The following is a 13406-nucleotide window of genomic DNA, read 5'->3' as shown; positions in this document are numbered from 1 at the left end:
GAATTACTATTTGCTTTTTAGTATTGATTTAGACAGCAAAATGATGTATCACAATTCTCCATATTAAAAGAAATTCACAGTACAATATCACAGTTAGAAGATATTTTATATTTATATATTGCCTGGCCCTACGTGTGCATGAAATAAATTACAATAATTATAACAAATAATTATACTTTTCAGTTCTGTAAAGATATCAATCTATATGTTAAGGTAACAAAGGGTATCAGAAAACTTCAAAATGGTAGTTATTTATTTATTTATTGGGAGTTGTCCTACTGTAGATGATGTTCTATTGAGGAATGAATGCTCTGGTTCTGACCAGCTGTCTATGAGCCTCTGCTTCACTATTCAACCAGGATGCTTTTTAACAAGCTGTCCTTGTGTCCTACAGGTGTGTCTGAGTTCACCCTTCTGTGTGTGAGTGTCTGTGTGTGTGTCTGTGTGTGTCTCCGTATGTGTGTGTGTGTGTGTGTGTGTGTGTGTGTGTGTGTGTGTGTGTGTGTGTGTGTGTGTGTGTTTGTGTGAATTAATTAATGAAAACTTTATTTAACAGATTGCAGAATGGGTACAATACAGTACGGCTCAATACACACAATTGTTAAGGGTTTGATTGATTGATTGAAAACTTTATTAACAGATTGCAGAATGGGTACAATACAGTACAGCTCAATACACACAATTGTTAAGGGGATGCAGACCAGAGAAAGACTTTCGTCTTGTTTACACCAGGGTCCCCCATTTTCAATTCATCAGGACATATATGACATACATGACATACAGATAGTCAGTACTGCTACATCTATACATTTATGACATACCAGATTTGCAAATACAGTACTGTTTGTGGGGATGCAGACTAGAGAAAGACGTTTGTCTTGTTTACATCAGGGTGCCCCATTTTCAATTCATAGTGACATTTATGACATACACAACATCATGACATTTATGGCATATAGTACTTTTGTGTACTTTTACATTTGTGACATATACGATATGCAAATATACAGTACTGTTACCCATAGATCCTAACAGAGAATATATACATATGATGGGGAGGAGACTGTACATTAGGAGGGGGTGGGGGTTTGGACATTTACGGTGGCCAGTTTCGAATAGCAGCCTCCCGTAGGTGCTCTTTAAGAGCGGTTTTGAATGTGGGTACAGGGTCACATCTTTTTACGGCTGTGGGTAGGGCGTTCCACATTGTTGTGGCATAATTGCTAAATGTGTTTAGTCCCTTGTTTGTGCCGAATCTGGGTTGCACATGATTTGTGGAACTCCCTCTGGTGTTGTGGCCGTGGTATTCACAGACCTTTGGGAAGTATTTCGACATGTACATGGATACCTGTGTGGTGTAGTGTATCTTGTAGACCAGGCCCATTGCAAGTTGCTGTACTCTGTCGTCTACTCTAAGCCATCCTAGGTAGTCAAAGTGGGCAGGGGTGAGGTGGGTTCTAGGAATAAGGTCAAGTAGTAGTCTGACCAGTTTGCTTTGTGATGTTTGTAATCTTGTTTTTAGCGCCTTTGAGGTGCTTTGGTACCATGAGGTGCAAGCATAGTCGTAGTACCTAGTTCGTTGGTTGACTTTTTTGATTACATTGGATGCCATTTTGTCACAGGAAAGATTTGCCTCTAGGATGGAACCCAGGTATGTAATTTAATCTTTCCTTGTGACAATATTGTCACCCACTGTAACTGAGAAGCCGTCGGTCTTGCTGAGTTTATTTGATCCGAAGAGAATGGACTCTGTTTTACCCAGGTGTAATGATAGTTTGTTATCAGCAAGCCAGGTGCAGATTCTGCCGAGTTCTGAGCTGAGGGATCTTTCAACCTGTAACCTGTTCTTGTCAGAGACCAGCAGGGCTGAGTCGTCCGCGAACAAGAACAAGTTGCAGTCACAAGCTGACGACAGGTAATTTGCATAAATTAGGAAGAGTAGCGGTCCTACTATATGAATTGAAAATGGGGGACCCTGATGGAAACAAGACAAACGTCTTTCTCAGGTCTGCATCCCCTTAACAATTGTATGTATTGAGCCGTACTGTATTGTACCCATTCTGCAATCTGTTAAATAAAGTTTTCATTCATTCATTCATTCATTAATTCATTCATTCACACACTAGTATGCTTCCTTCACTGTGAGGGGGGGGGGGGGGGGGGGGGATAGAGTACCGTTTACCTCCACCATCTGTTCTCTCCCCTCCAGGTAGGATTGCATCCAGCTCACTGATAAGACTATCAAAACCAATTGCTTTTAGCTTGTCAATCAGAATGGAGTGATTGACAGTGTCAAAGGCCTTTTGTAGGTCGAGCATGACCATGCCGCAGTATTTGCCCACGTCCACCTCTTGTTTGATGTGGTCGTTCAAATAGAGAAGGCATGTGTCAGTGGTGTGGGATGTTCTGAAGCCAGTTTGGAATTCGTAGATTAGATTTTTCTCCGCTAGGTACTTTTCGACCTGTTCGTAGACTATTTTTTCCATGACTTTCAAGATGGAGGTAAGAATAGAAACAGGGCGGTAGTTGCCTGGGTCTAATTTGCTGCCCTTTTTGTGCAGGGTGGTCACTCTCGCAATTTTGAAGTCCTTGGGGACGTGTCCCTGTTTTATGGAGAGGTTTATTATGTGTGTGATGACTGGTGTGATGGCGGCTGCTGAGTCTCTGAGGAATTTGGAGGGGATGTTGTCATGGCCAGTGGCCTTGTTAGGTTGGAGGGCGCTCAGTTTTTTTGAGTACCTCATCTGAGTACCTCATCTGTTGTTGTTGTTGCCTGCCTGCCTGCCTGCCTGCCTGCGTGCGTGCGTGTGTGTGTGTGTGTGTGTGTGTATCTCACCAGGCTGGCAGTCCTCCAGCACAGAGGCCAGGCTGCTCCTCACCAGGCTGGTCCAGGTGTCCTCAGTGCTGCCCCCTGCAGGCGGGGAGCTGATGATGGTCTTGATACCCTGCAGGGCAGCCGTCACGGTTACAGGCACCGAGTTGTCCTCTGTCTTCAGAGCCGTCTCCCTTAGGACCCCGGTGATGAGGAACAGCACCGTGGGCAGGATGGTCATGCTGCCTGCAGGACAGAGAGGAACACTGTGAGGAACAGCACCGTGAGACATGGCTTGTTATGGCTCAGGAGGTAGAGCGGTCGTCTGGTAATTCGGAGGTTCCCGGTTCGATTGAGCAAGACACTTAACCCCCAACTGCTCCCGATGAGCAGGTCGGCACCTTGCATGGTCGCCTCTGCCGTCGGTGTGTGAATGTGTGGGTGAATGGGTGTATGTGAGGAACACAATGTGAGGAGCGCTTTGTTGTAGTTATATAAATGCACCATTCACTAGGGGTGTAACGGTACACGTATTCGTACCGAACAGTTTCAGTATGGGACCTTCGGTTCAGTATGCGCTGTGTACCGAACTAATGCAACGTTACTTTAACCACTAACGGAACGCACGTGCAGAACTCTTTGTATTCGGAACTTACCGTAAATCCTCTAATAGTGGAGGGTACTCGAATAAAGGATGGGCCTCTTATATAAGCCGGGGGTTTGATACATGCAGACAAATACAGGCCGGCTTCCAATACAAGGTCGCAAAAAAAAAGTTTATTTTTTATTTTTCATGCCGTGATATAGAATGAGATAAACTCTTGCCAATGCAAATTAAGAGCTGCCTCTCTCTACACTGACTACATTAACGTTTCCCTCGCGTTAGCATTAGCGTTAGCTAACGTTGTCATAGCCAGATCTGTGGTGTGGTGTCAGCTGGATGATGTTGGCTTCGTTTGCAAACGTTGGTTAACGTTCGCTATCTATATGGCGTTGGCAGGCGGGGCTGACGTTGTCCAGTTGACATTACAGATCATGATGGCTATGATAGCGTTAGCTAAAGCTACTGCATGTTATCATCAACGCAATTCGACTGAGGTAGTCGAGAATGTACCACATGCTAAATCGTCCCCGGACCCCGCAACCTATAGACCGTTCCAACTTCAGTGTGTGAATTACGTTAATCCACCACAGTTTCACCCTGACAAAGCAAATACTCATGTGATCTGTATATGTTTATGTCTAAATAAAATCAATCAATCAATCAATCAATCACAATTGGCCAGTTTGAGAAATTAAGGCCTGCCTCTTATATAAGCCTCTCTCTAATAAAGGCCTGGTGCTCTTTGCAGCTGAGGTAAATACAAGACCCATCCTATATTTGAGGATTTACGTAATTAAAAACTCCAAGTTCGGGGGGGCAGGTGGCGCACGGAGATTACGTTCGTCACCAACACCGGGAGACACTAGGATTCGCCTGTTCGAATCCAGCTCCCGGCGTTGCTATCAGCTTGGCTGTCCTCTCACGCTGATACAATTGGCTGTATCAGGGGGTGGGAAGCTGAAGGGTGGGTCCTGGGCGTTGTGTACAGCGATCCCTACAGTTCGGTCGGGGCGCCTGCTCAGCGAGGGTTGGATCTGAGGAGAGATAGTGTGGCCTCCCACACGCTACACTCTCCCCGGTGAGAACCTGCGCGGCCAGGTTGGCCTGCCCCAGGCTGCACATGCGTCGGAGGAAAGCATGTGACAGTCTCCGGTCTCCCGGACCAACAGTAGGGGAAAGTACGCAACAACCAGGAAGGGTGGGATGGGAGAAAAATCGGGAAAAAGGGAGGGGAAGAAAGATAAAAAAAAAAAAAAAAAAACTCCAAGTTCACCCCCTTCCCAAAATATAACTTGTGCAAAGGTTATGGTTATGGTTAAGGTTATGGTTATGTTTATGGTTAACTCATTCAGCGCCAGCGATGATCCCCATCCCTATAGTCAATGGGCCACGCTTTAAAAGATAGGCATTTTCACTGTGCGTCAGGATGTTTGCAGAGCTATATTTATATTCTATATTATAGCTATGGAGACAATACTATGGCTCATTTGACAGTGACTATCTCTCATCCAACATGTACATTTTTTAAAATCTTTTCATGTATACGTTTGCGTGTTATCCCGTGGTGAATATTGTATAGTTTCAGAGTGATCCGGGCTAATTCCTGGAAGCTGAGTTATGGAGCAATATGTGCATTTTGAATATTCCAATTGTCTGATCGTGAGTTCCAGTATTGATGTCCATCGGGTCCCCGACATGAAATGGTCCAAATTCTCCGCCCGGACCATATAATATGTAACACACACAGTGTGAAATAAGGTTTCAAAGGGTAGGCGATACTGCCACCTAGCACGATTTGGCCGGCATTGCACTCTCGAGGTCTCATAATGAGTTCCAATGATAACACAGAGGTCCGTGAGAGTGTATAGAATATAAAAAAAACGATCTAAAAACGAGTTTACTCGTTATTGGCGCTCAACGGTTGTCGGCCAATAACGAGTATACTCGTGATTTACGCTGAAAGTGTTAAGGTTGAGGTCAGGGTTAAGGTTGAGGTCAGGGTGTGTGTCTCACCAGCAGGGGAGCAGAGTGAGGGCAGCTCAGCCAGGATGGACACGGTGTTGGCCACCAAGCGGGCGCTCTCCGCGGGCAGCCTCTGGGGCCGGAGGGCCATGTGGCTGGGGGACTCGTTGACGCGGGTGTTGAGCTGTGGCAGGTGGCGCACCAAGATGAACACCAGCAGCTCCATGGCAGCAAACACCAAGGACTTGCCAGGCACCAGCTCCCCGCTGTCCCCTCCCTCGCCCCGGGGACACACTCCGTCCTTCTCCCCTCCGTCCTCCGTGCCTGCAGGGAATCACACGTTTTACCAGCTAGATGGATGGGGACACGCACACTGTTGATGAGGGATGTGTGGAATCATCTTTCAGAGACGCCAAGGAAACAATGTTTCAGGTTATTATACCTGGCTTAAAATTGACCAGGCAGCCATTTTGGAAGATGTATGTATGTAGGCAAGATATGCGTGTGTGCAGGGACGTGCACAGGAATTTAGAGGGGCAGGTGCTCAAAGGCTGAAAAGGGCACTACACGTGTGTGTGTGTATATTATGCGAGCGCGCGTAGCGCGCGAGCACGATTTTTAAAGCGCCCTTTTCGGGCGGGGGGCCCCCTTTTTATGCTTTTTGGGGGGTTTTGGTGATCAAATATTGGATATTGAACTATAATAATAAGTGCAGGAGCTCACTTATCCTTGAAAGACACTTTTATCACTGACTTAAAAGGCCCATACATCTCCATAAATGTTCAGGGGGGAGGGAATAAGTGCTTACCCTACAGACCCCAAGAAGTGCTGTATATTCTGTATTGTTTAATATAAATGCATTTTTTATTCCAATCCTGATTTCTATTTGAGATTCCCAAATCCCATCGGACTTGACTTCTTCGTGTCCCTCAGTGAGTGTAATACCAGCATTCAACAGCGGTTTCTATCATCATCATCATCACCACCACCCACGCTATGCATAAAATATATAGGTCCGCGGAGAGGCACGCTGAGGAGGCCGTGCAAACTGCAATGGAATATGGGGCATCTCTCTCTCTCTTTACCTAATATTTTGATTCTATCCTGAAATGTTTCAGTTGGAAGGGCAGTCTATATGCGTAACGGTAAAAAAAAAAAAAAAAAAAAAAAATTATTAATTTTTTTCAAAAAGGGCACTTTTTTGATGAGGCTCAAAAAGGCAGGTGCTCAGGCACCCCTTGGCCTCTATGTGTGCACGTGCCTGCGTGTGTGTGTGTATGTGAGAAGTGTGTGTATATATGTATCATATGCATAGACGCCTGCGCAATAGAGCAGACGATGCACGTGCTCCAGGACTATTGAACTTGGGGGAGCAAGGATATGATCTTGCTCCACCACTTTTTGATCATATGAAAAATATGATATACCCCCCCCCCAATATATAAATCTAAGCATAACTACGTAATTTCAATCAAATTAATAATACGCAATGATACTTAATAACACGTTTTTAAGTTTCCAAAGATTGCGACCCCCCCCCCTGCTCCCCCATATGGTTTGATCCAGTGCCTCTCCCACCCCCAGCAGAGCAGACGGCGCACGGCGCTGGCTGCAGGTAGGCTGAGTGTAAATAAAGGCCACAGAAGTGTGTCATTTGGTGGCAGGCAGGATTTTCCAGTAAGTTGTTTATGATTGTTAAGATTATTTATGTTAGACATGTCTTCTATTGAGTGGTAGAAGTTCTACCACGCAATACAATAAAAGTGTTTCACGTCCCGAAATGCCATCTGGTCATACCAAACAATAATAATAATAATAATAATAATAATAACAAAGTTTCCCTCTGGTTGGCGTTAGCTTTAGTGCTAGCCGCTAGGTAACGTTGTCATATATCTAGATATGTGGTGTCGTCAGCTGGATAACGTTGACTTCGTTTGCAAATTTTAACGTTCGAAGCAGGGCCGGATTAACGACGGCCGCGGCCCGTGGGCCTTTAGTGATGAGGGCCCCCCAAAAAAAATTTTTTTTTTAACTTTTTTTTTTTAATTTTTTTTATAATAATAATAATGCAATAAGGGGACCCTGATGTAAACAAAACAAAAGTCTTTCTCTGGTCTGCATCCCCTTAACAATTGTGTGTATTGAGCCGTACTATATTGTACCCATTCTGCAATATGTTAATAACATTTTTAATCAATCAATAACAGATTGCAGAATGGGTACAGTACAGTACAGCTCAATACACACAATTGTTAAGGGGATGCAGACCAGAGAAAGACTTTCGTCTTGTTTACATCAGGGTTCCCCATTTTCAATTCATAATGAATTGTAAGTAAGGGTGCAATAGAAATGTTTCATAATGATGTTCAGTGTATTCATAAGTGTATTGCTCTCCTTAATGTAGAATGATATGGTGACTGTGCAGACTCAGGGAGGAGGCAGAGAAGGAGAGAAAGAGACCCAAGAGTTACAGGTAATGGAAATATCAGACAGCTTAAAGTGTAGGATAACATAACAAATTAAGACACAAAATAGGCTATATTTACAGCAGACCCTGTTATTGTTCCTTGTTGGTATTTTTTCTCTCTTTCTTATTAAAAACGTGGCCTATTTGAAAGGAGATTGATTTAATAAAAATAAAAGAGCGAAAAATCAATATACAGTATATATACAGTATATATATATATATATTAATATATTATTATTATTATAGTAATTGGCTATCATACTGCAATATAAACTGAGTTTTATAGTGAAAAGAGCAGCTTTATTGGTCAAGATTGAAGGCTCTATATTGCAGGAAATTGCATGTACAGGTTCATTAAATGAAAAAAATGTCTGCCGTGGAGGGGGACCCCCTCCAAACCACCCCTTGCCTGTAAAAAAAATATATATATATTTTTTTTTTATAATAATAAAAAAAAAAATAAAAAAATTATGCACCCCCACTTTTAACTATAACTAGGCGGCCATGATCATATGTATGTATGTATGTATGCATGTATGTAGGCGAGTTCTGTGTGTGTATGTATGTGAGAAGTGTGTATGTATGTATGTATGTATGTATGTATGTATGTATGTATGTATGTATGTATGTATGTACTGTATGTATATATATTGTGTAACGATGCAACCTCACAACAATTAATTTCTATTACGATTATTCAGGCAACGATTTAATGCATCATGAAATCTCTTCATTTGACCACGATTCGATTCGATACATTTTTGATAAATTTTCTATCGGTTAATTCCCCAAAAAAAATTTAATACACAAATGTGGCTGGGGGAACTGATTCACTCAGCATGAATGGACTATAGGTCAATACACAATTTATTTTTTAATTTCAATTATAATCGATTCTATCATTTTCAAATCGATGCAGTTGAATCGTCACATTAGAATTGATGCATTTCGATTAATCGATGCATCGTTACACCCCTAATATATATATGTATGTATGAACTGCAGCATGTATGTGTTGGATCCTGACCCCGGCTGGCCCTCTGCTGCTGTAGATGGTCCAGAGCAGCCCTGATGGTCACCTGGACCACAGCTGTGACCTGCAGCTGGACGGCTGGAGGGTCCCTGGTCAGCAGCAGCCTGTGCAACACGTTCAGAAGCTCCACTGCCAGCAGCTAGACAGAGACACAGCAGATAACGGACCTCTTCAAAACAAAACACCCATCAAGTTGTTGCTGCCACTGCTGAAGGGAACATGGAAATGAAAGAGACCAATCTGGGTATTCTGTGTTTATGTGGACTGACTGTACCTGTTATATGTAACCTTTGTACTGTCATTTAATGACTAGCTACTAGCTGTAAAGAAAATGGCCTTTTGGTGGATGTTTTTTTATCCAAAGTGCCTCACAGTAGGGTTTCTCAAATCGAGTTATAGTTAGTGAGTAATAGTTACTGTAATAGTAATAGTTACTGTAAGTGCCTCACAGTAGGGCTTCTCAAATCATATGAAACTAGAGTTATAGTTACATTGATAAAAGTATAAGTAATCGAATTACCTATATCTAACCATCATTGTGTATTCTTCGATGCTAACCTAAACTTAACAGAGACAAAAACGGTAACCGTTGTAAAGCGAAGAGTACTAGATAACATGGCAGAAGAGAAGTTCTCAAATATCATAAGACTAACTGAATAATCCAGCCTGGATTGCTCTTGAAACTGAATGGTTGAGAATCTCAACAACACCCTATCATATACATTATGCACTGGATGGCAGATGCTGTCGCTCCATTAACGAAATGCTGAACGAAAATGGGAAACCAAGCTCACAGTCCACTGCAATATATATTAAGAAGCCACGACTGCCTATAACAAAGAAATACAAGTGGCAAGAAAGGAACATTTTTCTAAGATTAGCATAGAGATGCTGGAAACTCTAGAATATTATTCTCAGCCATCAACCAGCTAATCAACACTGCCCCCACCCCTCCACAGTCATCTGCATCAAAATGTCACAAAGAAAATCAAAAGAACTCGCAATATTCTTCAATAACTAAGTAACTTCAATTAGAGCCAGCATTAGTCCTGATACAAACATGGATACCATCAGCAAACCCTGCAAAAAAAGTAACCATATGAAAATTTGCTTACATTACAAAACGTCCTGTATTGACCCTATACCCACAGGAATTTATAAGTGAATATTCCAGAGTATTTCAAGTCATGTCCTAAATATTATAAATACATCGCTTCCGACAGGCATTTTCCCAGATGCATTCAAAACAGCCGTCTTAAGACCCTTACTAAAGAAACCCAAACTAGACAGTAATGTACTAACCAACTATAGGCCGATATCCAACCTCCCATTCATCAGCAAGATACTTGACATTTTTTTTCTCAATACAAATAAACTCCTTTCTCAAAGAAAACAACATCATGGAGGAATTTCAATCAGGCTTCAGGACGCACCACAGCACTGAAACTGCTCTTACTAAAACAATTAGTGACCTCAGAATAAACTCCACATGCAAATAAAGTCTAAATTCTCCTCCTATTAGATCCAAGTGCAGTGTTTGACACGATCGACCATGATATCCTAATAAATCGTCTAGAAAAGTTTGTTGGTCTTTCTGTATTAAACTGGTATAGAACATATATCAAAGGGAGAAAATCAGGCTTGGAGATCATTCTTCTAAGAAACATGACACCCATTTTGGAGTTCCACAGGGGAGCTGCCTTGGTCCATTATTATTATTATTATTATTATTATTATTATTATTATTATTATTATTATTATTATTATTATTATTATTATTATTATTATTATTATTATTATTATTATTATTATTATTATTATTATTATGTTTCCATAGTTAAGCAGATGACACACAATTGTACATCTCTGCTGAACCAAATTATCACACAGCTAATAACTCCATTTCCGCCCGTTTCTTAGCAATAAGAAAATGGATGACAATCAACATCCTAAATTTAAATGAGGACAAAACTGAAATCCTACTAGTTGGTCCTATAACAAAAAGAGAAATGTTACAGAGCAATATGGGGCAACTTACTCCTTGGATCAAACCCGAAGTAACAAGTCTTGGTGTTATAATAGACTCGGACCTAAGCTTTAACCCTCCAGTCACCCTTCAAAAAACCCACTACCTGTCTCCCTAGTGACCAAAACTGCGATCTCAGTCAAACATATCTTTTTCATGTATTGTTCCAATGTTTTTTCATGAATATCATTATTAACTTCAGTCCTCACCATACATATAGAATATTTATTCATTTTCAGGATTTTAACCATTATTATATATATTTTTTTGATCCACTTTTTATCCTTATTTTTCTATTTTTCTCCCATCCCAATTTCGTAATTCCAATTCTTCCCTAACCTGTCTTGAACGTTGCTAGACTATGCCTCCCACTGGTCGGCTGTAGTGAGAATAGAAGCCTTGCATCACGTGTCCCCTCCGGTACACGAGGAGGCAGCCTGTCGCATCTTTTCACCAGACAGCTCGAACTCTCAGTGGCGAGGAGTAACGAGTGGGAGGCTCATGCTGCCCCCGATACTTCCTGTTTCTGCTGTAAAGGCGTCACCCAACCGACCTGTAGGAGTCACTGTCCACAACGTCCAATCCCCACCCACCGGCTTTCCCACCCTCTAACACTGCCAATTGTGTTAGTATGATGACCGGCCAAGCCGGTAGCAACGGCGAGAGCTGGGCTCGATACCAGTATATCCTGCGTTAGTGGCGAGCGCCTTGCCCACTGCGCCACTCAGCCGCCTGATTTGAACCATTTCTTAAATTAGGGTTAGGGTTAAGGTTAGGGGGTTAGGGTTACCCTAACCTGTTAATTTCTGCGACTAGGGCGATAGGTGTGACACTTATGTTCCACGCGCTTAATAGTGATAAGAAAAACATGGATTATAGTAATGCGAGTCCAAGATGCGATACTGAGCAACTTTTTTGGCATATACATAAAACCTAGCCAACACTATCCACAAACACACGTGAAACCAGAATTGACCAGAATTGCGACAAGGGTGACTGGAGGGTTACACATCAACAAGGTGACAAAGACATCATTCTTCCACCTTAGAAACATAGGTAAGGTACGGCCATTTATAAATCAAAAGGATGCTGAAAAACAGATCCATGCCTTTACCTCAAGCCGACTTGACTACTGTAATGCACTCCTCACCAGCCTCCCAAAAAAATTAACGACTCCAACTTATTCAAAACTCGGCAGCTAGGCTACTAACTAGAACCAAGAAGAGAGACCACATCAGTCCATAATTAGCTACCCTGCACTGGCTTCCGGTAACATTTACAATCGATTTCAAGGTCCTCCTCCTTATATACAATACAGAGCGCAGCTGATCCGCTGTGTCCAGTTGGGACATTTCAAGCTGGCTTTGCGATTGACAGCTGGAATAAATGGGGATCAATCTGCCTTTATTCTCTTGAGATTGAAGATGTGGAGGATTTGTACATCCTCACATTCATGTTGATCGAAATGGGAGCGATCACTATCAGGATCTGGATCTGTACAAGAATAATTCGGAAACACGATAACCGTATGGAGATAGCTATGGACAGACTGGAAGCCTTCCACATGGAACTTGTAAAGAGACTCACTGCCCATCAATCCGACGTTGCCCGATGCACCCCCCCCCCCCACTCCCAAGTCTGCTGGAGCCTATGGAACTCACAAGGTCACGTCGGGGAGTCGAGAGATAAGAACAGAAAACATAGCGTTCCTCCTACGCAACACCACCTACCACAACCAGACTTGGCTCGTTGCACTCACCCCCACCCCCGGCCCCTCCAGTCGCAGTCCCATCGCCCACCCCCCTCTCCTCTGCGTTGGCGCTGCTGATAACAAATGCGCATGTTGATGAATTTATGACTGTGTGCCATTATTACTACCAAATGTAATAATTGTGAAAGCCCCTTGAATATTGAATATTGCTATAATGAAGAGCACTGCTCTGTTGTAATCCAAAATTGAACTATTTTATCACTGTTCTATGTTAAATACCCTGTTGTATGTCTGTTCCATTTTATAATTCTTTGACTATTTTTAAACAGAATCATTTTAAACTATTTTTGTCATTTGTATTACTGAATGAAACTGTAAACAGAGAACCTATTGGGATACTAGGTCCTAATGTGAAACACTGTGATTTACCTTACCTTGCTCGTGCTCGCTTATGCCTATATTTTTACTGTTGTGAAGCACTTTGAACTGCAACTTATGTATGAAAAGTGCTATACAAATAAAGTATTATTATTATTACAAAGCACTAAATGGAACAGGACCAAGCTACATTGCAAATTCTTTAGTTTACTACTGGTCTATTGAAGGTTCCCAACCACAGCTTAAAGAAAATTGCCTCCACAAACTATGCACCAAAACTATGGAACACCATACCTATGGACCTGTTAAGCATCGGACGGCCCGACCGTGGGCCGTCGCGCACGTTGTGGCACTTTGCCCTCATCTGTCGGCTTCAGGCTGTATTATTGACATTCAACCAACACATTGTTGGA

General features: G+C 42.4%; 1 protein-coding gene across 1 annotated transcript in view; it reads right to left on the bottom strand.

Moving 5' to 3' along the window:
• heatr5b (HEAT repeat containing 5B) overlaps positions 1-13406 on the bottom strand; it is a 227685-nt gene that overhangs the window by 18093 nt on the left and 196186 nt on the right. Inside the window, exons 30-32 of the mRNA XM_084321947.1 lie at positions 8873-9017; positions 5430-5702; positions 2837-3058 (exon numbers count right to left, since the gene is read on the bottom strand). Coding sequence (XP_084178073.1) covers positions 2837-3058; positions 5430-5702; positions 8873-9017 — 640 coding nt within the window. The remainder of the gene's footprint in view (positions 1-2836; positions 3059-5429; positions 5703-8872; positions 9018-13406) is intronic.

Source organism: Notolepis coatsorum (assembly GCF_963971535.1).
Source record: "Notolepis coatsorum genome assembly, chromosome: 9".
NCBI lineage: Eukaryota > Metazoa > Chordata > Actinopteri > Aulopiformes > Paralepididae > Notolepis > Notolepis coatsorum.
The sequence above is the reverse complement of the archived record's forward strand: the minus strand, read 5'-3'. Positions and strand labels throughout refer to the sequence as shown.